Source organism: Danio rerio, chromosome 19 (assembly GCF_049306965.1).
Source record: "Danio rerio strain Tuebingen ecotype United States chromosome 19, GRCz12tu, whole genome shotgun sequence".
NCBI classification, from domain to species: Eukaryota; Metazoa; Chordata; class Actinopteri; order Cypriniformes; family Danionidae; genus Danio; species Danio rerio.
The window spans coordinates 44844963-44867852 of record NC_133194.1 but is presented as its reverse complement, the minus strand read 5'-3'; the positions used below and the strand labels follow the sequence as shown (position 1 = coordinate 44867852).

Sequence of the window (22890 nt, the reverse complement as noted above, 5' to 3'; positions counted from 1 at the left end):
CAACAGAGAAATGTAGTTAAGCTAGTAGCATCACTACTTGTAGCGACGCCACTGCCCAACACTGATGAAATCTCTAGCAAATAATTCTTTTACACCATTTGATCCATCTGTGTCAAAAAATTAATTGTCCAAGATCAGTTGAATCTGTGTTTTTGGCACTAGCAAATCAGGATACTAAAATGTAACACAATAATCAGCAAAAATGCCAATTTGCTTGGTTAAAAATGTTGACGAAAACAAAAAAAAAACATCAAGATTTGGTTGAATGATTTATTTCCTCAACAATATTTTAATCAAACCATTTAGACAAAATTAATTTCTACCTCACAATACACAAACTAAATTGAAAACCCCTCACATAGGCTACAAATAGTGAAAAGCGATGGAAGTATGAAAAATAAAATACAAGTAATAAAACTACAGTATTTCGTCTACTGAAAGATGCTGAATGAAACAATCACAGAAACATACAACCATCAAATATTATGTAGAAGTATCTGATTCAAAACTATCTACGAGAGACGAGCTCCAGAAGAGTCGATGCGATCTTGTCCAGGCTGGTGGAGGAGCTGGATTCTGGAGGTGGAGAAGACGACGGCTGGAACGGGTCGTAAAGCTCTTCGGTGACAGGCTGATGATTGCCCTGATGGGCTCTCTGCTGTCCTCTTCCAACATACATCCTCCCGCCGTCTTGTAGAGAATGTGATTTGAAGTGACCAGGAGGCTTTCCAAAGCTCTCTGAGGAAAAGAGAAAGGAATAACAAAAAAAATCAATAACAGACAATGAGGAATGGAGATGTTGTACAGAATTATGCTCAGAAAAACAATATTTCTTTTATTTTTTTACTCCAATTTCTGTAATTGAGGGAAAACTTTAAATATTTCTAAACAATAGTTTTAGTAACTAATTGCTAATAACTAATTTACTGTATCTTTTAGTAATATTTTACTAGATATTTTTCAAGATGTTAGCATTCAGCTTAAAGTGACATTTAAACTAGATTAATTAGGTCAACTAGGCAAGTGAGCGTAATTAGGCAACTCATTGTATAATGATGGTTTGTTCTGTAGACTATCAAAAATTGCTTAAGGGGGCTAATATTGACTTTAAAATGGATTTTAAAACTGCTTTTATTCCAGCCACAATAAAACAAATTAGACTTTCTCCAGAAGAAAAATATTATAGGAAACACTGTAAACATTCCCTCATTCCATTAAATATTATGAGTAATATTTGAAAAAGAAATATAATTTCAAAGAAACACTGTGATATAGCCGGGCTCGGATCGTATCGCTTTTTCACTACAATCGATCCGCTTCAGTTTGTTTCAATCGAGCCGAGTCCACCTTATTCAAGCGATCTCGGAGCGAATGTTTTGGAGAGCGGATCTGAGCTCGATTGGTGGTTTCACATATGCCAAACGAACCGCGCTAACTGGGCAGGTTCCGAAACAAAAGTCTAGGTGTGAAAGCACCCTTAAACTGGAAGGTAAAGTCCAAATTAGGGGCTTTGTAACTAGCAAGTTTGTAACTACAATTGTTAACATGTTCTTGAAGTAAACTGTAGTAAGTAGGTCGTAAGCTCTCTATAAAGTCAAGTATATATTCGCATTGAATTACGCAATATCCAATAAGAAGACTTTAGAATTCAGCAACCAATGCATCTGTATATAACCGACGCCATCATCCCACTCTTCCGTGCTTTCCTGATTGTTTGTTTGTTTTTCACAGTTGTTCGGTTGTGCAATACTGATTTGGCAGAACGAAACTGTGCTCACTCAATTGGCTAGTGAGACTGTCACACACCATGCCATGCGCACATTTTCTCTGGGCGAGGGAAATTAAATAATACATATTTCAAATCGAAATTGCGATTCGATTATGATTATTCGCACAGCCCTAATATTCATATGGCAATATTTAATCGTAGACAAATAAAATATAGCAATATCAGTTTTTTTCTAATATCATGCAGCTCTACCTACAACTATTTAAACAAAACATGATAACAGTATAATTTGCTTACCTTGAGAACGCTCCCAATCTCGTTCAGACTCCATACTTTCGTAACCTCTGTAATAGTCTTCGTAATATCTAGCCTCTTGAGAACTTCTCAGATCCGCATCCACTCTTAAAGCTTGTGGATACTCTTCATATCGTGGCTCTTTTTGTCTGAGATTATCATCGTAACGTCTCCTCTCTGGTTGACTTTGGGGGTTCTCTGGTCCCCTTGGTTTTGGGAATCCTCTGGGGTCATCATCATACGGTCTTGCTTCCGGATGACTGCTGGGATAATCAGCGTAATGTCTGGGCGCTCTGGGATCCTCATCTTGTCGAAACTCTCTTAGGTCATCTCTATATTCTTGGTAACCTCTGCGATCGTCGTCGTATCGTCTGGGCTCTTGGTAACCTCGGTTTTGCAGGTACATGCTATCTGGATCATCTCTGCGGTGGTCTGTCGGATTTACCCCTCGGTGGTCACTGACTGATTGTGTATGTGAAGTATGGCCCTTTAGAAGAAGAACATTCAATTATTTATGCTGAATTACAGTGCATCTAGAAAAGTATTCACAGCGCTTCACTTATTCCACATTTTATGTTACAGTCTTATACCAAAATGGATTAAATTCAATTATTTCCTTAAAATTTTACAAACAATTCCCCATAATTACAATGTGAAAACAGATTTTTTTTAAATTGTTGCAAATTTATTACTAATAAAAAACCTGAAAGATGTACATTAGTATTCACAGCCTTTGCTCAACACTTTGTTGACGCACCTCTGGCAGCAATTACAGCCTCTAGTCTTTTTGAATATGATGCCACAAGCTTGGCACCCCTGTCTTTGGGAAATTTTGCCCATTCCTCTTTGCAGTACCTCTCAAGCTCTATCAGGTTGGATGGGAAGCATCAGTGTACAGCCATTTTCAGATATCTCCAGAGATGTTCGATAGGATTTAGGTTTGGGCTCTGGCTGTGCCACTCAAGGACACTCTCTGAGTTGTTGTAAAGCCACTCCATTGATATTTGGGCGGTGTGCTTTGGGTCAGTGTCCTATTGGAAGATGAACCGTCACCCAGTCTGAGGTCAAGAGCACTCTGAAGCATGTTTTCATATAGGATGTGTCTGTACATTGCTTTATTCATCTTTACCTCTATCCTGACTAGTCTTCCTGTTCTTGCTGCTGAAAAACATCCCCACAACATGATGCCACCACCACCATGCTTCACTGTAGGAATGGTATTAGCCTGGTGATGAGCGGTGCCTGGTTTTTTGCAAACTTAATGCCTGGCATTCACTCCAAAGAATCAGACCAGAGAATTTAGTTTCTTATGGTCTGAGAGTCTTTCAGCTGTCTTTTGGCAAATTCCAGGCAGGGAGCTTCTTCCGTCTAGTCACTTTACCATACAGACCTGATTGGTGGATTACTGCACAGATGGTTATCCTTGTGTAAGGTTCTCCTCTTTCCACAGAAGAACGCTGGAGCTCAGACATTGACCATCAGGTTATTGATCACCTCCCTGACTAAGGCCCTTCTCCCCCGATCACTCGGCTTAGATGGCCGGCCAGACTTTAAGAAGAGTCCTGGTGGTTCCAAACATCTTACACTTATGGATGATGGAGGGGCTGTGCTCATTGGAACTTTCAGAACAGCAATAATTTTTCTGTAACCTTCCCCAGGCTTGTGCCTCAAGACAATCCTGTCTCGGAGGTCTACAGACAATTCCTTTGTCTTCATGCTTGGTTTGTGCTTTGACATGACCTTATATAGACAGGTGTATGCCTTTTCAAATCATGTCCAATCAGCTGAACTTACCACAAGTGAACTTCAATTAAGCTGCTGAAACATCTCAAAAATGATCAGTACCTGAGCTCAATTTAGAGTTTCACAGCAAAGTCTGTGAATATTGATGTGTGTGATTTTTCAGCTTTTTTATTTTAATAGATTTGCAACAGTTTCAAAAATTCTTTTTTCACATTGTCATTATGGGGTATTGTGTGCAGAAGTCTGAGGAAATACATTAATTTAATTCATTTTGAAATAATGTTGTAACATAAAAAATGTGGAAAAAGCTAATTGTTATGAATACTTTCCGGATGCACTGTAAATGAAAAGTGTTCTGAACATAAAAATCAGTGCTGCTTACCACAACTCGTTCGGTTTTAGCAGCCTGAAACTCTTTTAAAACCGTGCACAGCTTCTCTTTAAGTATTCTGGCATCCTCCATATTTTCGATCTCGATGTTGTTCTGTAAATGAACCATATGATCAAATCAAAACTACAATATTACTGGATAAAACCTTTTGGTTGTGTGCGTGTGCATTCGTCACATATTCAGCACTCACAAATATGTCCAGCACACTGTCATCTTTCTGATTAAGATGTGATGCACTTCCAGAATCCACAAACTGGTTCGACTGTAAAACATTAAAAAGGAAATAATGAGAACAATGAGTATATTTACACACACGGTTATATAACTAGACTAGCTGTTAGACTGTCTGTTCCAATATAGTTTATTAAAATCAACATTATTAGCCCTTCTAAGAAATTTGTATTCTTTTCAAACATTATTTAACAGCGCAAGGAGATTTTTGATAATATTTCCTATCATTTTTTTCTTAGAAATACAGGGTTCCCGCGCTGGGCGATTTGACAAAAATGCTTAATTATTTACCATATTGAACAATAACAATACATATTTCAATCAGTTTATAATTCTTCCAGATTTAAAAGATAAACAGAAGCCACAAATGAGAGGGTCCATTAAATAGCATTACCTATTTTCAGTGGCCGATAATGTTTGGTGGCCAAAAATTCAGTGCATCTCTGATATCAACAATCTTCTAGATTCCCATTGTTGCACATTTCTGCTGTGTCTTTGACTCTTGGATCAATATAGAGTCCAGAGCTTATTGTTTTCAACATAAATTTTATCGCGATTCGATATAACATTGTTTATCGGCCCAGCCCTAGTTCCCACTCTTTCATGGACACCAAAATCAAAGACTTTTTAAATCACAAATAATTTTAAACCAAGCACCTTCACACCCCCAGGATATACAGCACCATAAAAGTCCTTATTTTACTTGTCATTTCAATGTAGACTGTTTTAAACAGTCATGTTCAAAGAATTTAATAAATTTGATATTTGAAAGTGGATAATGCGGTGCCGCAGTAGGTAGTGCTGTCGCCTCACAGCAAGGTCGCTAGTTCGAGCCTCGGCTGGGTCAGATGCCGTTTCTGTGTGGAATTTGCATGTTCTCCCCTCGTGCGCGTGGGTTACCTCCGGGTTCTCCGGTTTCCCTCACAGTCCAAAGACATGCGGTACAGGTGAATTGGGTAGGCTAAATTGTCTTTAGAGTATGACTGTGAGTGAGTGTGTATGGATGGTTCCCAGAGATGGGTTGCAGCTGGAAGGGCATCCGCTGCTTAAAACAGGTGCAGGATAAGTTGGCGGTTTATTCCGCTGTGGCGACCCCGGATTAATAAAGGGACTAAGTCGAAAAGAAAATGAATGAATGAATGAATGAAAGTTAACTCTAAACTGCTATAATTTCAATGTAGTCTACTTTAAAAATATAAAATTTTATACTGAACTTGCTGTTTACATAGAGCAAAAGGGGTTTTGTGGCAGTGTTACCAGAGGATTTGCTCTAACCAGCTCTCCTCTTACCGGTGCTCCTCTTACCGCCGCTCCTCTAACCGGGGGTCCTCTATCCAGTGCTCCTCTAACGGGCTCTCCTCTAACCGGGGGTCCTCTATCCAGTGCTCCTCTAACGGGCTCTCCTCTAACCGGTGGTCCTCTATCCAGTGCTCCTCTAACGGGCTCTCCTCTAACCGGTGGTCCTCTATCCAGTGCTCCTCTAACGGGCTCTCCTCTAACTGCTGGTCCTCTATCCAGTGCTCCTCTAACAGGCTCTCCTCTAGCTGGAGCTCCTCTATCCGGCGCTCCTCTACCTGGTTGTCCTCTTGTCTGCTCTTTGGGAATATGTTTATTAGAATGTCTGAAACAATCAAAATAAGCAAATATTTTCAACCAAATCTCATCACATTGCGCATCATCAAAAAGTTTTCATTTCTGCATTTGACAGAGGGTGCTTTCACGCCTATAGATCGATTGTTTTGTTCTGAAACGGGCATTAAAACGGTTATAAAAGCGGTGTCTTATTTCAGAGGCTGCATCCTCCGAAGGTGCTGCGTCAATTAAGACAGTCTCATTTCAAAAAAATTCAAGGGCTCCTTCAAGTAAAGTCTCTAAATGCGTTCTTTGTTTCCTAAAGCCTCTTTTCCACTGCACATGACAAGCGACAGACCGGAAGTCATTTATTTACAAGCTGCATGGAGTTCCGATCATCTCCGTATGCGGAAAAGTCAGATTCGAATTGAGCTGCGGATACTCCTGCGACTAGACCGTGTGCAACCGATCTTTCATTTTGAATGGTGACGCCCACAGACATAGTAGGGCTGTGAAATGAATCGAAATAGAATCGCAATTGCAATTTGCAACATTAGCTAATCGCAAAAGGCTGCGATATGAATATATACTATTTAATTTCCCCCACCCAGAGCAAATGCATGACTGCCATCTGCGTGTAAAAGTCTTACTAGCCAATTGAGTACACTTTTACAGTATTATTTCAGAGGCTGCATCCTTATTTCAGAGACTCGGGACTTCCGGTCTCATTCACTTCCATTCATTTTTAGATGATAAAAACAGCTCGTTTTGCTGGTTGATGTTGCAAACTGATGTTTTCCTATTATATTATTCTATTGTGTCCGTATAGTGATGAAGACACTTGTTTGTAGAGCGAGTAGTTTGACCGTTTATTATTCCTAGTCATTTCTCCCATAGACGACTGAATCAGAAGTTTTAAAACAATCGTAAAAACGAGCGCACTTCCGCATTGAAGAATAAGGTCAATATGAGGAGTGTAATTGAGCTGAAGCTTATCGAAATCGTAAAAAAAATAAATCAATAAAAAAATTCAAATTTCATCAGATATTTTCCCCAATTCAAACAGTCACAAGACATAATCCTCACCAAATATAAATCCGAATTTCTCATAAATTTTGTTGTAAAATATACATCGATTCTATATCAGAAGTTGAGTTTTCCAAAAAGTTACTGATATTATATATATTTATATATTTTAAAAATAATTCTTTCTTCTTATATCCATATTTGCCTATTACATATCCATAGCACACTGTGATATAGCCTGGTTTGTTGGATTGTATTGCTTTCTCACTACCAACCGAACCTCTCTAGTTTTCAACCGAGCCTCATTCAGGCGATCTCGGACCGATTGTTTGACGCGATTGCAGGTTTCACATATGCCCAAACGAACTCAGCTAATGTTTTCAGTTTCTGAAACAAATGTCTAGGTGTGAAAGCACCCTGAAAAACCATCTACAAGCACCTCATATGCGCGAAAGCAATTTCCTCAGCAGTTGCGTCAGAGAATCGGCTCTTCTTTTTCCTTTTCGCCGGGATGTCTTCCATCGAATATGCATTTGGCTCATGCATATGGGAGTATCCCTGCATCTCACTTGCTTTGTCCCAAGACCTGCTGTGCATTTCCCTGACAGTCCCCCTCTTCCCCTCGTCATGCAAGCTTCTTCCATGCATTGGCACTGGATTTCCAGCAGACTTTCTGTCATCGTAAGCGCCATACTGACTGCTGTGGATGTGCTCTTTTTGATAATGCGACCCTCCGGGTTGATGGACTCGCAGGTCTTTATCATTGAAGCGGTTTTTTGGCACGCCTTCATAATAAGTTTTCTCTTGGACGTCTATAGGCACATGTCTGTCAGCTCTGGAGTACGGTTCTCTTTCGTACTCTTCTCGAAGTCTCCCTCTGCCCAGATCTTCTCGTGAGGGTCTTCCTCCAGGGTCGGTTTCTTCGTATGCTCTCTCATGCCAGTTTTCTTGTGGGCATGGCTGACGCCCGTACTTTTCATCAATGTAATAGGATACTCCTTCTTGCTCTTCACTCACATATGTCTGTTTAGAAACATCCAAAGATGCTGACCTATGCACATCTTGTCCATAGTAGGGTTGTTGTTGTTGTTGAACACTGGGCCGTAAATTAAGTCCTGATACGTACAATTATTATTATTATTATATAAATCAGACAAAATAAATTCTTTACTTTAAGAAAAAAGGATTTAAAAAGTGAAATACTCACCTTCGTAAACCTTGGGTTGCTTGAGTGGCTAAAAAAAGACATTAAAGCTCAGTATTATTGGCTGTTTACATCTGTAACTACAATTGAATGCAAAAAAGTGGTGTTCAAAAGAGCAAAGAAATTCTCAGTATTTCCTATATTATTTTTTCTTCCAGAGAAATTCTTATTTACTTTAGTTTGGCGGGAATAAAATAAGTTTTTACATTAAAAAGTAACTAAATTATGGTCAATATAATGGCCCATTTCCACAGAGTGTTATGATACGGTCTAATTTATGGCCCTTTTCCACTGTCAAAAGGTACCTTAAAGCGAACCATACCGTACCACTTTTTGGGTACCCTTTGTAAAGGGTACCTAGCATATCAAAAGGGTATCAAAAGGCGGAGCAAGACGCACAACTGAACACTATTGGTTTACAGAGATACGTCACTCGCTCCTGCAACAAGCCAGGAGAATGAAAGCAAAGGCCAATTTTAAAAACACAGCCAAGACATTACACCGTAATAATGTATACATATAATAACGAGCCATGGTCAACCCGATCTCAAACAAACCTTGTCGTCATCTCAATGAACAGCTATTAATGATTATTTCCAATGGCCCGTTTTGCCACCAAAAATTATGCCCGAGTTCAATATCTTGAGCCACATCTACATAAGGTTTTTCTTATTTTGACATACGTGTCAAAATAAAAAGTTTTTTCCACCACAATATTTCTGTCTTTTTTTTTTTTACATTCTTAAAAGTATATTTTTTGAGGAGGCAATTACATGAATAATCAAAAAAATATATATTTGTTGGCTTTTTACCTAAATTGATTAAGTATAACTTCTATTCAACCTAATGTGCTTCTGTTATAAAACCTTAAGTTTTATGCTTATTTATAAATATTATGTCTACTCCCCCTTAAATAGTTTTTTGTTTGAATGGAAGATAACGTAAAGGGATAAAAAGCTCTGTTATTATCATGAGGAACTGTGTGATTGTTTTTAGATTTCTTTCCCTGATTTTATTAACATAGATTTTTGATGACTGGATGGATGTCGACCCAATTGGGTAGCTTTACTTGGACAGAGTAAAAGTAAGACCCGTTTAAAATGATTTAAGACCTACAACACAATTATTCAGTGAATTTAAGACCTTTAGGCCTACAATTTTGTTTTTGAAATTTAAGACATAGAGACTTTTTAAAACCCCGCGGACTGCCTGATCAATAATATTTAGTGCAATGTGCAAAAAACAAATGTAAGCAGCAGCAAATCTAATAAGAAGTCAATACCTCTGGGGTTCCCCATCCCTCGTGCTTCTCCACGACTGCAGCTTTGGCTCTGACCACGAGACCCGGCTGTTTCAGATTATTGTCATTCCAGGTCACCAAGTCTGGCCTTTTCAGCTCCTGATAAAACAGATCTAAATGTAGCTCACTTTATTTTTCACTCTTCACCACAATTTGAAATAAAGACCAAAGCCACAATACCAAATATTTTTGTCTGTGCTTGCGTCCAACAATATGCGTCACCATACTGTACAGGTCCATCTCCACAAAACACATTCGGCATTTGTACTTAAGCACGTTTTTGCCATCCTCAGTGACATGATCAGGTATCTGCACCAGAGAGTTGAGACCTGAGCAAAGGAAGGAAGAGTTAGAGCTTTATTTGTATAACTATCCAATAGGTCGATTCAAAAATTCTCTCGCTTCATGTCATTTTAAAGCTTTTATTCTTTTACAATAAACAAAGATATTTAATTAAGAAATATTTATTTTTGGATTTACAAAGAAGGGGCCAAATAACAGTGCTATCTTGGGCTCCATTAACTTTTGCTGTACAAGCAAAAACATTCTCCAGCAAATTTTATTTTGTGTTTCTCAGACAAATAACATGATATAGGTTTTTTTTTTAATGTGTGTGTGTGTGATTTCACTTTTAACACTTTCTCTGCCATCATTAAAATAAAAATATTTAAGGTCTGAACAAGTGTTGGGTAAAGTGACTTAGGGCTTGACATTAACTTGGTCACCAGCCACTGTGGCTAGTAGTTTTCGAACATTACTAGCCACTCACCCTTCTCACTAGCCACAATTTTGTTGTTGGGAAAACATTTTATATGCATAAATATGACTTTGGCATCCTAAAATGACTTGATTTAGATGTTGCATTATGTCCACATGTAGTTTTACCTTTAACAATGAAATCTTTTGTTTCAAAGCTGCATGATGTGTTTACTTGTGTTATCTTTGATTATTATTTAAATTAGTTTGATGATCTGAAACAGAATACATAATATATCAACAGAAAGATAACAAAATTTGCTTAAAAACAAAACAATGGAGTCCTATGGATACTTGTTTGTGGACAGGTTTCAACATTCTGAACAAATACATTTTTTTGTCAAAGTCTACATGAAGATCAGATGTATGGTGGTCAAAACACAAAACCTGACAATGTGTTGGTACACTGTGAACTGGCAATAATTAAAAAAAAATAGTTAGAGCTGGCGAAAGAAAGAAGGAAAATGTCATCAATGGCAGCGGAAGAGTTAAATTGGAATGTTTTTTTTTATCTCCTCACCATTTACTTGCACTCAAGTGATTCTAATTCTTTGATGAATTTTCATTCTTCTCAAAACATATTCTGAAGGATGTAAAAAAAAAAAAAAAAAACAGCTGTGACGTCCTATGACCTAGAAGCCTGTCTGGTTGGGATTGAGAGTTGTCTCCACCTTAATCTAACTGCTATAGGAAACACCTATCATTTATTGCTTTGGACTCTTTAAAATGTTGGCTGGTGTTTCGACTGGACTTTTTGTTTTGTTGCGTTATATTCAATTATGTTGTACATCAAACATTGCTACACTATATTACATATTCATGCACACACCTACAGTTGAAGTCAGAATTATTAGCGCTCCTTTTAATTTGTTTCCTTTTTTTTTTAATTTTCCCAAATTCTGTTTAACAGAGCATGACATTTTCACAGTATGTCTGATAATATTTTTTCTTCTGGAGAAAGTCTCATTTGTTTTATTTGGCTAGAATATTAGAAGTTATTGATTTCTCATACACCATTTTGCAGTCAAAATTATTAGCCCCTTTAAAGCTATATTTTTTTAACCTACAGAACAAACTATTGTTATACAATAACATTCCTAATAACCCTATTCTGCCTAGTTAACCTAATTAACCTAGCTAAGCCTTTAAATATCATTTTAAGCTGTATAGTAGTGTCTTAAAAATATCTAGCCAAATATTATGTACTGTCATCATTGCAAAGATAAAATAAATCAGTTATTAGAAATGAGTTATTAAAACTATTATGTTTAGAAATGTCCTGAAAAAAAAATGTCCTCTCCGTTAAACAGAAATTGGGGAAAAAATAAACAGGGGGGCTAATAATTCTGACTTCATCTGTACATCTGAAACACTACTAATTCCTGACTACTACATTTACATATTTGTACTTTAAGTTGTTTAAAACTGTTTCTTTAATAAATGATGTTTATATAGTTTTAATATGATACAATTTTGGCTTTCTTGGGTGTCCCTCTTTTTTTTTAAGTCCTTGTGAGCCACACAGCCATTGAATAAAAATATTATAGATGTCAATGGCTGTTTTTCCCAACATTCTTCAGTAAATCTTCCTTTGTGTTCAACAGAAGAAAAAAACTCAAACAGATTTAGACCAAGTGGAGGATGAGTGAGTAAATGATGACAGAGTTTTCATTTTGGGTGAACTGTTACATTAACTATTTTTATTTTTGGCAATGAAGCCAGCTTACCAATGATGGGCTCATCAAGATGAAGATATTCCAAATATTGTTTAATGTCTTTCCATTCCGGCATTGAAGGCTGTCTCGGAATCTGTCCTGCAAGGTCAAAACAATCTCATAAAACACGAAGCATTTTTTTCTAAAAGATCTTATTTTTCTTCTTCTTCTTCTGCAGAATCTTCAAAGTAACACAATGTCTGAAACATAAACATGCCCACCCTGTTCAAACAAGTCAGGTCACAGTAATGATTGTTTGTACAACTGAACGACAAGGTATAAACTGTTGTGGAACATTCCTTCAAATTTGCTGATGAAGATTCCTCTCAGTGTGTAACTCCATTTGACCTGCTATTAAATTGTAGAAGGCAAAGATGCTTCTGGATGACTATAAACGCCGGTTTACACCCACAGGCCTCTTGGCAGGTGACCGTTCTCATGTCAACCTTTTAACTGGGTCCTAAAAGTCATTGCTACTAAATCGGAGCTGAAACACATCTTCGGATTTTGATGTGGAGTCATCACTTGATGAAAGACAATCTGGTTTCTAATTGTGGAAAGAGCAAGTTGTCCAATCTGCTCAAGGTCCGGCCAGAATCCACATGGACATCTTGGATCCCTTAATTCTTAAAAAACTTTGGCAACGTCCTTCAGCAACTCTTGCATGTGTTTTGAACTGGTACACAGGTGGAAGCCAGCACTCAAACATCAATACAGCACATGAGATGCTGTAGAAGTGTATACTTAAGCACCTTTCATACTGAACACACGCATGATTTTATTTTTTCAACGTGAATGTGTTGTCCTCAATGCCTTTTTTTTTGTCATCATCACCTAAAAAACAAAAACAAATCTGCTGTGCACTGTGCTATTTACAGCATATGTTTTTAATGAAAAAAATATTATTCATCCCAACCTTTGGGGAAAAAATGTAATTAAAAATGGGGCAAAAGGATTGAAGTGAACCATAAACACAGGGTTCATGTACATGGTCTTCATTCCAACATTATATGGAATTGTGACATGTCTATTATAATGATTTATGTATGCATTACTAAAAAAATAATAATGAATAAATGAATAAAAATCAAGAACACTGGGCAAATAGGTTGTTCATAGTCCAAATGACTTTCAACCCTTCCCTTGAAGCAAACTTTCACTGATAAATCGACTGTAGCAATTACCAGCTGAAGCGATTGGGGCGGGGCAGAGAGCCGTGGAAACAAAGAGAGCCCGATCGATAACTAGTGGCACCTGTTTCCCGCTCACGAGTCTCAAAGAGGAGGACAAGAGCCTGGACAACTTTTTTTTTTACTTTTGCTTTCAGTGTGGTGGCAGTCTCCGTATGGAGTTGACGCCTGTTTGTTAATTTTTCTTCTTAAAAAAGAATTTTCAAATTTGTTGGTTCTCCATTTCCTTCTTCCCAGGTGGCCATCAACTTTGTTACAGTGGTGCCAAAATCTGGGAGAAAGGACGAACATGCTGTCAGAAAGGCCTCGCGCTGAGGGATATTCATGGTGCTGTTGAGTCGTCGGAGCAGAGTCTGCGTCCATAGACACTCGAGGCCAGCATTGGAGGAGCTTGCCAGGAGGACGAAACTCGCCACTGTTCTCAGCAACTTAGAGGGTCGCCAGCTGTCTGTGAGGAGATGGAAGTGCCTCCCCGTTCACCAGATTTATAGACAGCCACATCACCCTGCCGCCCAAGACCGGTTACTCACTGAAGCTAAGCAGGGCTGAGCTTGGTCAGTACCTGGATGGGAGACCACATGGGAAAACTACGTTGCTGTTGGAAGTGGTGTTAGAGAGGCCAGCAGGGGGCGCTCAACCTGTGGTCTTTGTGAGTCCTAATGCCCCAGTAAAAGTGAAGGGAACACTATAGTCAGTGGGTGCCGTCTTTCAGATGGGGCGTTAAACCGAGGTCCTGACTCTCTGTGGCACTTCTTGCCAAATTTCCTCCATAGGCCCTTACCCATCATGGCCTCCCAATCATCCCTATCCACTAAATTGGCTTTATTGCCATCTCTCCACACCACCTGTAGCTAGTGTGTGGTGAGCGCACTGGAGCCGTTGTCCTGTGGCTGCCATCGCATCATCCAAGTGGATGCTGCACACTGGTGGTGCTGTGGAGAGACCCCCTTCATGATTGTGAAGCGCTTTGGGTGTATGGCCATTCAGAATAAATGTGAATATATGAAAACACATTTCATTACATTAGACCTGCGGCTGTCTGCTGGAATGGGGTGGAGCAGGAGACACGGGGGTTATCACCGTCTAAATAATCAGGGAAATTCACCGCCGACTGCCAAGTGCCAAAGCCTGCTGCTGGCCATCACAATGGGTAGGAGCAAAGAGCGAAAGTGTATAAGGGCAGCCAGGCACCACGAGTGAGGGTCTCTCAGCTGCTTGAAGACCAAAAGGCAGCGTGTCTGGAGAACCAAACCCCTCCTCTTTGTTCCCTCTCTGTCTCTCCTTATTACTCCATCTTGTTTGATCTCACCTTGTCAATTATTCCCAGGTGTCACCGTTGCTGTGATGCCAACAAAACCCTGCCACCCCCAAAGTTTGTCAGTTCTCCGCCTTCTCCTTTCCAATGGCCAGGTGGCCATCAATTTTGTTACAATAACAACATCTAATTAATTCGCAATATGTTCGTTTCTCAACTGAGAAGCCTGACAATACAATTTCAGTTCCATGTCAACTTCAAAATAACCGGAAAAGTCCCCTATGTACCTGACAGTTTCAAAGGGATAAGGATATAAGGATGAGCCCTTCTGAATGGAACGTGCTGTTCAACATCAAACAACTTCCCTGCACATAGAATGATGCGGGTCAGTGTCCATCAGTGTTACCCTTCAAAATCCTACATACAGAAGGGCCCTTCAAAGTGGCCAATATTGAGCACTTTGGTTTGGAACGACACTTCAATACAGCAGCAGAGAGTCCCTTATGTCCTGTACAGAATGCACTAACAGACTTATCCTTCTATGAATAACAAACTGTTATTCTTGTTTCCTCAATACTGCATGGCCTCCATTAAAATCCACTTATACATTGAAATCTCAAGTCCGTGTGGCTTCGTTTTCTTCATCATTAAATCCATGACCGATGATCAATAGAACGGTACTTGCCAGGTCTTAACTCTACTTTAAAGACAGCCTTTAGTTCTTGTGATGATTTCGTTTGTTCATCTGCAGGGATTCCTGTGCCTTTGAGAGCATTGTTGTAACCGGTGGCCATTTATTTTTCACTGTAGAAAAACATCTTCCTCTATGGAAACCCTACTGAATCTGTGGAATTATACCTGACACTGAATACTTACAAAATCCGTTAGATTTCTGTTGAATTTCCCAATCAGATAAAGAGTTGTGCTTTTAAATAGCACAACAAATGTCTCAAAGAACAATTCAAAGGAAATTACATTTAGCATAACCTTATTACATTAGAGGTGCGCAATATTTACTAAATAAAAATATCTAAACATTTTAGGAACTTAGCTGGTAAAGGCCTGTCATGAGCAATTGATAAGTATGATAAGTACATTATATCTAATAAACCAATCCAGGGATGTTTTTATGCTTTCATAACTGGAATTATTGGCTTATTACAACTAGGCTTCATCACAATGAATGCTTTTGTTTGTTTTCAGAAAGTCAGTAAGCCCCTTGATCATGTCAGCTCGCACATTAAAACAACAATAACCATATTATCAAAAACCGTAATAATCGCACGCCTCTATATTACACTGATTCCAACGCTGTCTGAACAATTTAACAAACACAAAGTCTACTATTTAGAAGAAAAAATATGAACTTTCTGGATAAATCCAACAGATTGTTAAACAGAAACAAAAAGCAACTCTGGACAAAGTGGGATTTTCACTACTTACCCTGCGCAACAAGGGCGTCCTCTTTCTTTGAAGAGATAAACAGCGGAAGAAAAAGAGGCAGAGATGAGCATACATTCTACTCATGTACACTTCATAAGAGTTACTTGCGATACTGAAATAAAGTAAACAGAGGTTAATAAAGAAACAGGCAATAAAGAGTATTTGAGATGGTACAAGGTCCCAACCCTGATATAGGGGAGACCTTCTTCTATCATTACTATACTTTACCCCAAGGGCTCTGTAGGACACTTGTGCGTCTTGTGAATTGCTGTGGATAAGTTATGTCAAAAAGAAAGCAATCTATGTGGAGAAAGTGATCCACAGCTTCCAGAAGCAATCCATGAAGTTGGGTTTCCCTTGTTCAGGAAAACAATAATGATAAAAATATGAATAATGAGGAATTTCAGATAAGTTGCAAAGTAATGTGCCACAAACGGGGAAAAGAAGAAGAGTTTTGAATAAGGAAGGGTCCCGACAGAATATAATTGATAAGTTGTTCAGAAAAAAAGGTAGTGCCAAACATAAAAATTGACATTTGGTCCCTTTGGCACTTCCTCTGATCTGACAGCTGAAGAACTGAAAAATCCCCTCAGAAGTGCATTTAATGTGGGTGTGAAATCAAAATCTACAATGTTTATTTTGCCAGTGCACATTGCTATTCTTTAAGTGACCAGTTAATCAGTGCAAGCTCATCCACTTAAAAACATTTTGTTTTAGTAATCTTCGATCAAAGTCTGACCATTTCCTTCTGCATTTGGAGTGTCAGTCTTTCTCTGATGTCAGTTTGAAGGCTTCAGCAAAAATATTCTTAACCGCACCTCTCTTACCGTCAAGTTTGCTACAAGAGAATGGCTGTTTTTCAATATGCATTCTTCAGCGATCTTGCGTCCTCATGTAACATCATCATCAACTGCCAAAGTTCAGTTCCAATACACAAGAATGGAGGACGCGTGAAACCTCCCGAATGTGTTCTTGATATCGAGGACACCAATGCAGACCTGAGCACCTAACTCGCTCTGAAAGTCCCAGAAGTTATTGCGACTGGAGATGGGAAGCGCAGCATTTTATAGGTTTATTATTTAAGTTCAGAGGTACAACTTATGTACCTCAGGAGTTTCCCTAAATATAACAGTGAATATAAACATTATCATGAAAATCATATTAAATTAATAAACACATTAAGGGTACTTATTTGCTAAAATTCGTATTGAAATTTGTTTTATTGATGCTTTGCAACGTATATTTGTAAAGCCTTTCTACATAGTATATATTGTGAATAGGGGAAAACAATAAATTGTTGTATGAATGCTGTAACGTTTATATATTTTTTGGTTAAAGATGCTTGAGGGTCATGTGACCATCAGGAAGAACGCAGCATCTCATTTCTCACAGGACGCTTTCTCTGTCTTCACGGCCTCCTGAGTTTGTTCTTCCAAGGACACCTAGCAAGACCGGTCTTCACAAGAACGCAAGTCCGTTCTCTGCATTCTTGGAATTGAGAAACAGCCAATGATTCGCTAAAAGAAAGCCGTGTCCACTATTCAATATTCCACTTCAATTCTCATACCGAAATAAAAGCCCCAGCAACTTCTGATTCACGTGGACTTTAAAATGGATTTAAAAACCCCATTAGGAGTTGGTTTGAGAATCATTCCAAACTCTGGTTGTTGAAATTCCCAACACAATAAATAAAGGTCAGAGTCTTTATCACCTCCCGATAGCTAGACTCCACACTACTGCGATATAGCCCATAAAACATGAGCTCATGCAGAAAGCGGAAGTGCAAACACTCACAAATAAAACACAACAGTCGCCAATAAAGCTCAACGTAGCCATTTTTACTAGAGGTGGTGAATGCTAGTGCTTAGTGTGTTTATTTAGACCCCTCATTAGCCACTATCAATGTAGTGGCTATTCTTTCTGGGGTCGAAAAAATTATATGACAAATTTACGTTAAATTGTCATCAAAACCAATACATATCAGCCAGTGAACAATCACCAGTGGTGAGCCTGCCCTCCTTCCTGAAGAATCTCTGATTTAGAAATCAGCTGATGATAAATATAATGCAGCACAGAACTGTTGACTTATGGGATATGAACACCACAGAAATGAAGAATGAATTCATACTCATTTTGCAGAGATATACTTTATATTGTGTAAATGGAACAATTTTAACAATTTCGATGGATCTGATCAGTTAGAAACACGCATAGAGTGTAAGTGTGTTCCTGGATGGATGGCTTTAGGACAACAATGGGAATATGAATACGCCATAATATTTTATGAAACCATTCAGTTTCTAAGAGAAAATAATTAAGTGATAGAAGCTCCAACAATGAAAGAACCCCATGAACGTGTAGTAGTTATAAAGCCTCAAAAGTCTCAGCACAAAAAAGGAAAAAACGTAGGATAACTTCATGGTCAGTATTTCCTTTTGTGCATAAAAAGTAAGCCATACACCAGTCATGTTTTTGGCCAGTCGATCAGTCTGGAACAGCTTTTGTCAAAGCTTTCTTGTGAAGGAACGTTGTATTGTTGCCCAACCAACAACCATACACAATGTCACCTGTCAAACTACAGCTCATTGTAGTGTCCATGGAGTAGTGTGACGATGCTCTGACGAGTTCTCTTGGATTTTCTCAGATACGCAGAAGTGAACAGGAGTGTCCATCTCTTCTGAAGACTGATGGTCCATGTGATTAAAACCGCTGCTAAGGCAAAGTAGTAGACCATTAAAATGGTCTATGAAGCGTATTTGGTCCTCAAAATGAAATGCGACTGGCATCTCAAAGGAATTGTAGTAAAGATGTAGACAGAAATGTCATCGATCAAACCCCAAAATGCTTCAAAAATCTAATGTTAATCTGCTTAAAAGCAGAATGGAAAGAATGGAAAAGGTAAAAATAGCTTTTGTGATTGGTAAAGGAATGCAGAAATAACCTGTATAGAAGGTTATAACCTGCGTATATAGACTCCAAGATGTTGAAAATAAACATTGGTGATCACTGGTTGATTTGTCATAAGACCTGAACTTGAAGAAGCAGAAAAGTGAATTAAACAGAATCAAAATATTGTCAAATAGACTTAATCTTACTTTATTTATAAAGCACAGTATAACAACAGTTGTTGACCATTGTGCTGTACATAAATTGTGACAAAAATTAGCATATGTTATCCAATAAATAACAGTTAAAAGGTATTTATAATAACAATTATCTACAAATAACCAATTACTTAAAGGGGATTGTTCAACCAAAACAATTGTTTGGTTGAATTATTTACTGTCACTCAACAGATTCTACAGTTTTTATGAGTCTCTTTTCTTCTGTTGAACACAAAACAAGATATTCAGAAGAATATTTGGAAAAAACAGCCATTGTAATCTGTAGTAGGAAATAGAGCTGCACGATAATGGAAAAATCTGATATTTTATATATTTTATTTTTCTGCAATAAATATTGTGATATGAATACAGTTTCACAGGATGGTTTGAATAGCACGATTTTATGTTTTATTGGGGAGTCTAACATAATTCAGGTACAGAAATTGAATAACCACAATGCACAAAATGCGTTTCTTACTTTTTCTGTCTCTTTTTTTTTAGTCCAAATATCAAAAAATTCTTAGATCAAGTAAAAATATTGTTTTGGTTTCACCGTCAAAAAAAACTAGTAAAAATTAAAGTGTTTTTCCCTTAAAACAAGCTAAATTATTTGCCATTGGGGTAAGTAAAATAATCTTGTTTTTGCTTTGAACTTTTGCTATTTGGACTAGAAACAAGACAAAAAGAAAGATTTTTTTGTTGCATAAATTATATAAATTCCAAATAAATACAGTGATTAAATACAGGGTTTCAGCAAGTTAAATTTAAGACTTTTAAAGAAATTTTTAAGACCATTATGAATTACATTTTAGACTCATAAAGGGCTAAACGCTAAGGATTTTTTTTAACGGCCAAGTTGGAAAAGATTTTTAATTTAGTTTTTTAAAAATATAATTTAATAAAACAATAATAGTAATAATTTAAAAAATATATATAGTCTAGCTAATTCTAAGCAAAAGGTTTTTAATATTGTGTCAAAAGAAGCAAGCTCTAATTGTATACATACACTTTTTTTTCAACATAACCTTTTTTTTAATTAATTATTTAAAGGTTTTGAAAACTATATTAAACTGAATGTATGCACAACAGTCTGTCCATGACAGCTTAAATACACGCAGTAAATACATGGAGAACTTAAAAAAAACTGTTATTGTAAGGAATTAATTAAACCATTATGGTAAACAGAGTTAAAAATGACATTCTTAAATACAAAGTTTTGAGATGGATTGTTGGTGTTTGGATAGGTGTTGGCCAGATTGTGTAGCTATACAGGAACAAATGAAAATTAAGACCCGCTTAAAAAAAGATTTAAGACCTTCAACACAATACTTCAGTAAATTTAAGACCTTTTAAGGCCTAAAAAAAGTTTTTGCGATTTAAGACTTTTTAAACCACGCGGATACCCTCTAAATACAAATATGTAGCTTCTAGTCAACTATTATCCAGACTCAACATTGCATATCTTTGCAATCTGACTATTGCGGATGCTCACATTGCGATGTCGACGCTAAAACGATATATTCTGCAGCCCTAGTAGGAAATAAAAATAACTACAGAAGTCAAAGCTGTTTTTTCCTCACAACATTCTTCAGTATATGTTGCTTTGTATTCAACAGAAGAAAAAAAAAACTCAAACAGGTTTAGAAAAAGTGTAAATGATGATGACAGAATTTTCATTTTTGGCTAAACTATCTCTTTAATCAAGAAATACACATCAGTAAAAGACGAGATGTCCCATTTACGTGTATGCATCAAACTGAACTTACAAAGTGTCTGATGTTTCAGATAAGTTTTATGAATATAAAAACTCCAAACTAATATGAAAACAGATATATTTTTTTGTAAAAAAAAACAACACTTAATAAACATTTTGCTAATAGGTGAGACCTTGTGTTTTGAAGGATAGTAGCAATGTAAAAAGCTTCAAAATTACAATTAATTATTAATTTTTGCAATTGTTATTATAGATTATTCTAAATATACCTTACAAGACTGTTTAGTAGTATTTAAATACACAACATTATTGTTTTGATACTTGACAAACCTCTCTCCTTTAAATCATAAATATCATTTAACTACTGGAAATTAATTATGAAATAAATAGTACTGAGAAATGCAATTTATATTTATAAAAAACAACTTTCAAATTTTACATAAATTAAAATTTTAAATATTACAGTATATTTTAATATTTAATCTACCCATTCCAGTGTTTTGATTCTTTAGAAATCTAATAAGCTGAATTAACGCTTAAATATTAGTGAGTATTATTATTTTTAAATATCCTTATTTATATTCTGTCTCTGCTTACCTTTAAGTGTTGCATTGATGTCACGTGGATTTTGTAATTGGTGTCCCCCCTTATTTTTTTCTCGCAGATCTAAGGATCAAAGATAGAAATATAAATTAGTCACACACATTTAGGCCATTGCCTTTATATTACTTTATAACAAACAGGGAGAATATGAGCATCCGAATTAAAATAAACAGGATTCACCATGCAGTCAATGAAAGAGTTGGCCTGGTCGTCGTCGTACACTGTCAGTAAATCAGTCATCTTTGCAAACTAAAAGAAAACAGATTGTTTCAATTTAGTTATGTATATATGTTGTGCATTAAACCAAACTAAACCAAAGCAATGCGCAAATGTAGCATACTTAGCATATCATGACAATCTAACGTTACGTAATAAATCATTTTCGACATACCTACTATTACGCCTGTCCGCAACGTCGAATAAGCTGTATTTTAGCGAATTAACACTTTAATGCTGCTGATATTAATATATTTTACTTGATAATGCAAAAAACGATGACAATAACAACAACAAATTGGTGAAACGTAATTTTTAGGTTAGGCCGCTCTCGTCTTCGGCTTCTTCTGTGTTAAAATTCTCTTGCTACAAAAAGGTTTGTACCACCTAGTGGTTCGGCGAAAACAAAATAAATTGAATAATATAGAAATAAGTACCGTTTAGTAGTTCACAAGCTGACGTTTGTTGGTTATGTAAAATGTTAAGTCACCATTTAATGTATATCTAGGACACAATTTATGACTGTTTTCTCTCTATTATATTTCATTTAAATAAGTATTTAACTTTCCCTGTGATGGGTTGCAGCTGGAAGGTCATCCGCTGCGAAAAACCGCTGGTAAGTTGGCGGTTCATTCCGCTGTGGCAACCCCTGATTAATAAAGGGACAAAGCCAAAAAGAAAATGAATAAATGAATGAATGAATGAATGAATGAATGAATGAATGAATATTTAACTTCTGTATGATGGTGATTGTGATTTTCCCAAGTAGAATGCAATACTGGATTAACAACTATGTTGATCCCTGAACATCAGTCTTGTGCAAAAATGTAATATAACCCCTAACTTGAAATTATTTTGAAATGAGAGGGGATTAACAGGTGGATAGCATTGATGCAGAAGCACAAACCCCTAACTGTAAGCCTAAAGTTATCCCTGAAATCTGATTGAAACGTTGTTTCATTCATTGTCAAAATAGATGTTTATCCAGGAATATGGCCTACTTTGTGAAATCACACTAGCCTGAAATGCAGAAGCATGCACTTTCCTTCAAACAGGCCACTGAGTAGAATGTCAGCCAGTGCACTCACAGTTTTACCCGCCAGATGTCAGTGTGATTCAACAATTGTGGGATAAATTACATAAATTCTACTGAAAAACAGAAGCATATCATGATCTAACTTTTCACCTGAAATATATATATATATACATCCAGTTGAAGTCAGATTTATTAGCCCCCTGTTTATTTTTTCCCCAATTTCAGTTTAATGGAGAGACTTTTTTTTAAACACATTTCTAAACATAATAGTTTTGATAACTCATTTCTAATAACTGATTTATTTAATCTCTGCCATGATGACAGTAAATAATATTTGACTAAATATGTTTTAAGATACTTCTATACAG

General features: G+C 37.0%; 1 protein-coding gene across 4 annotated transcripts; it reads right to left on the bottom strand.

Moving 5' to 3' along the window:
* Positions 1–256: 256 nt before the first annotated feature.
* si:ch211-13c6.2 lies at positions 257–21840 on the bottom strand. 4 transcript variants are annotated; one of them, NM_001430907.1, is made up of 14 exons: positions 21662–21819; positions 21451–21519; positions 21265–21333; positions 15850–15874; positions 11974–12060; positions 9671–9819; positions 9473–9589; positions 8194–8221; positions 7426–8101; positions 5679–6009; positions 4348–4419; positions 4149–4250; positions 2027–2510; positions 257–738 (listed from the first exon to the last, which is right to left on the bottom strand). In NM_001430907.1, the coding sequence occupies exons 2-14, from the start codon at positions 21508–21510 to the stop codon at positions 509–511; spliced, it is 2430 nt and encodes an 809-aa protein (NP_001417836.1). In that variant the 5' UTR covers positions 21511–21519; positions 21662–21819; the 3' UTR covers positions 257–508. The 4 variants fall into 4 exon arrangements, with proteins under 4 accessions (NP_001417836.1, NP_001417835.1, XP_073786470.1 ...); NM_001430906.1 differs by having other exon boundaries at positions 5694–6009; XM_073930369.1 differs by lacking the exon at positions 15850–15874 and having other exon boundaries at positions 21662–21840.
* Positions 21841–22890: the final 1050 nt, after the last annotated feature.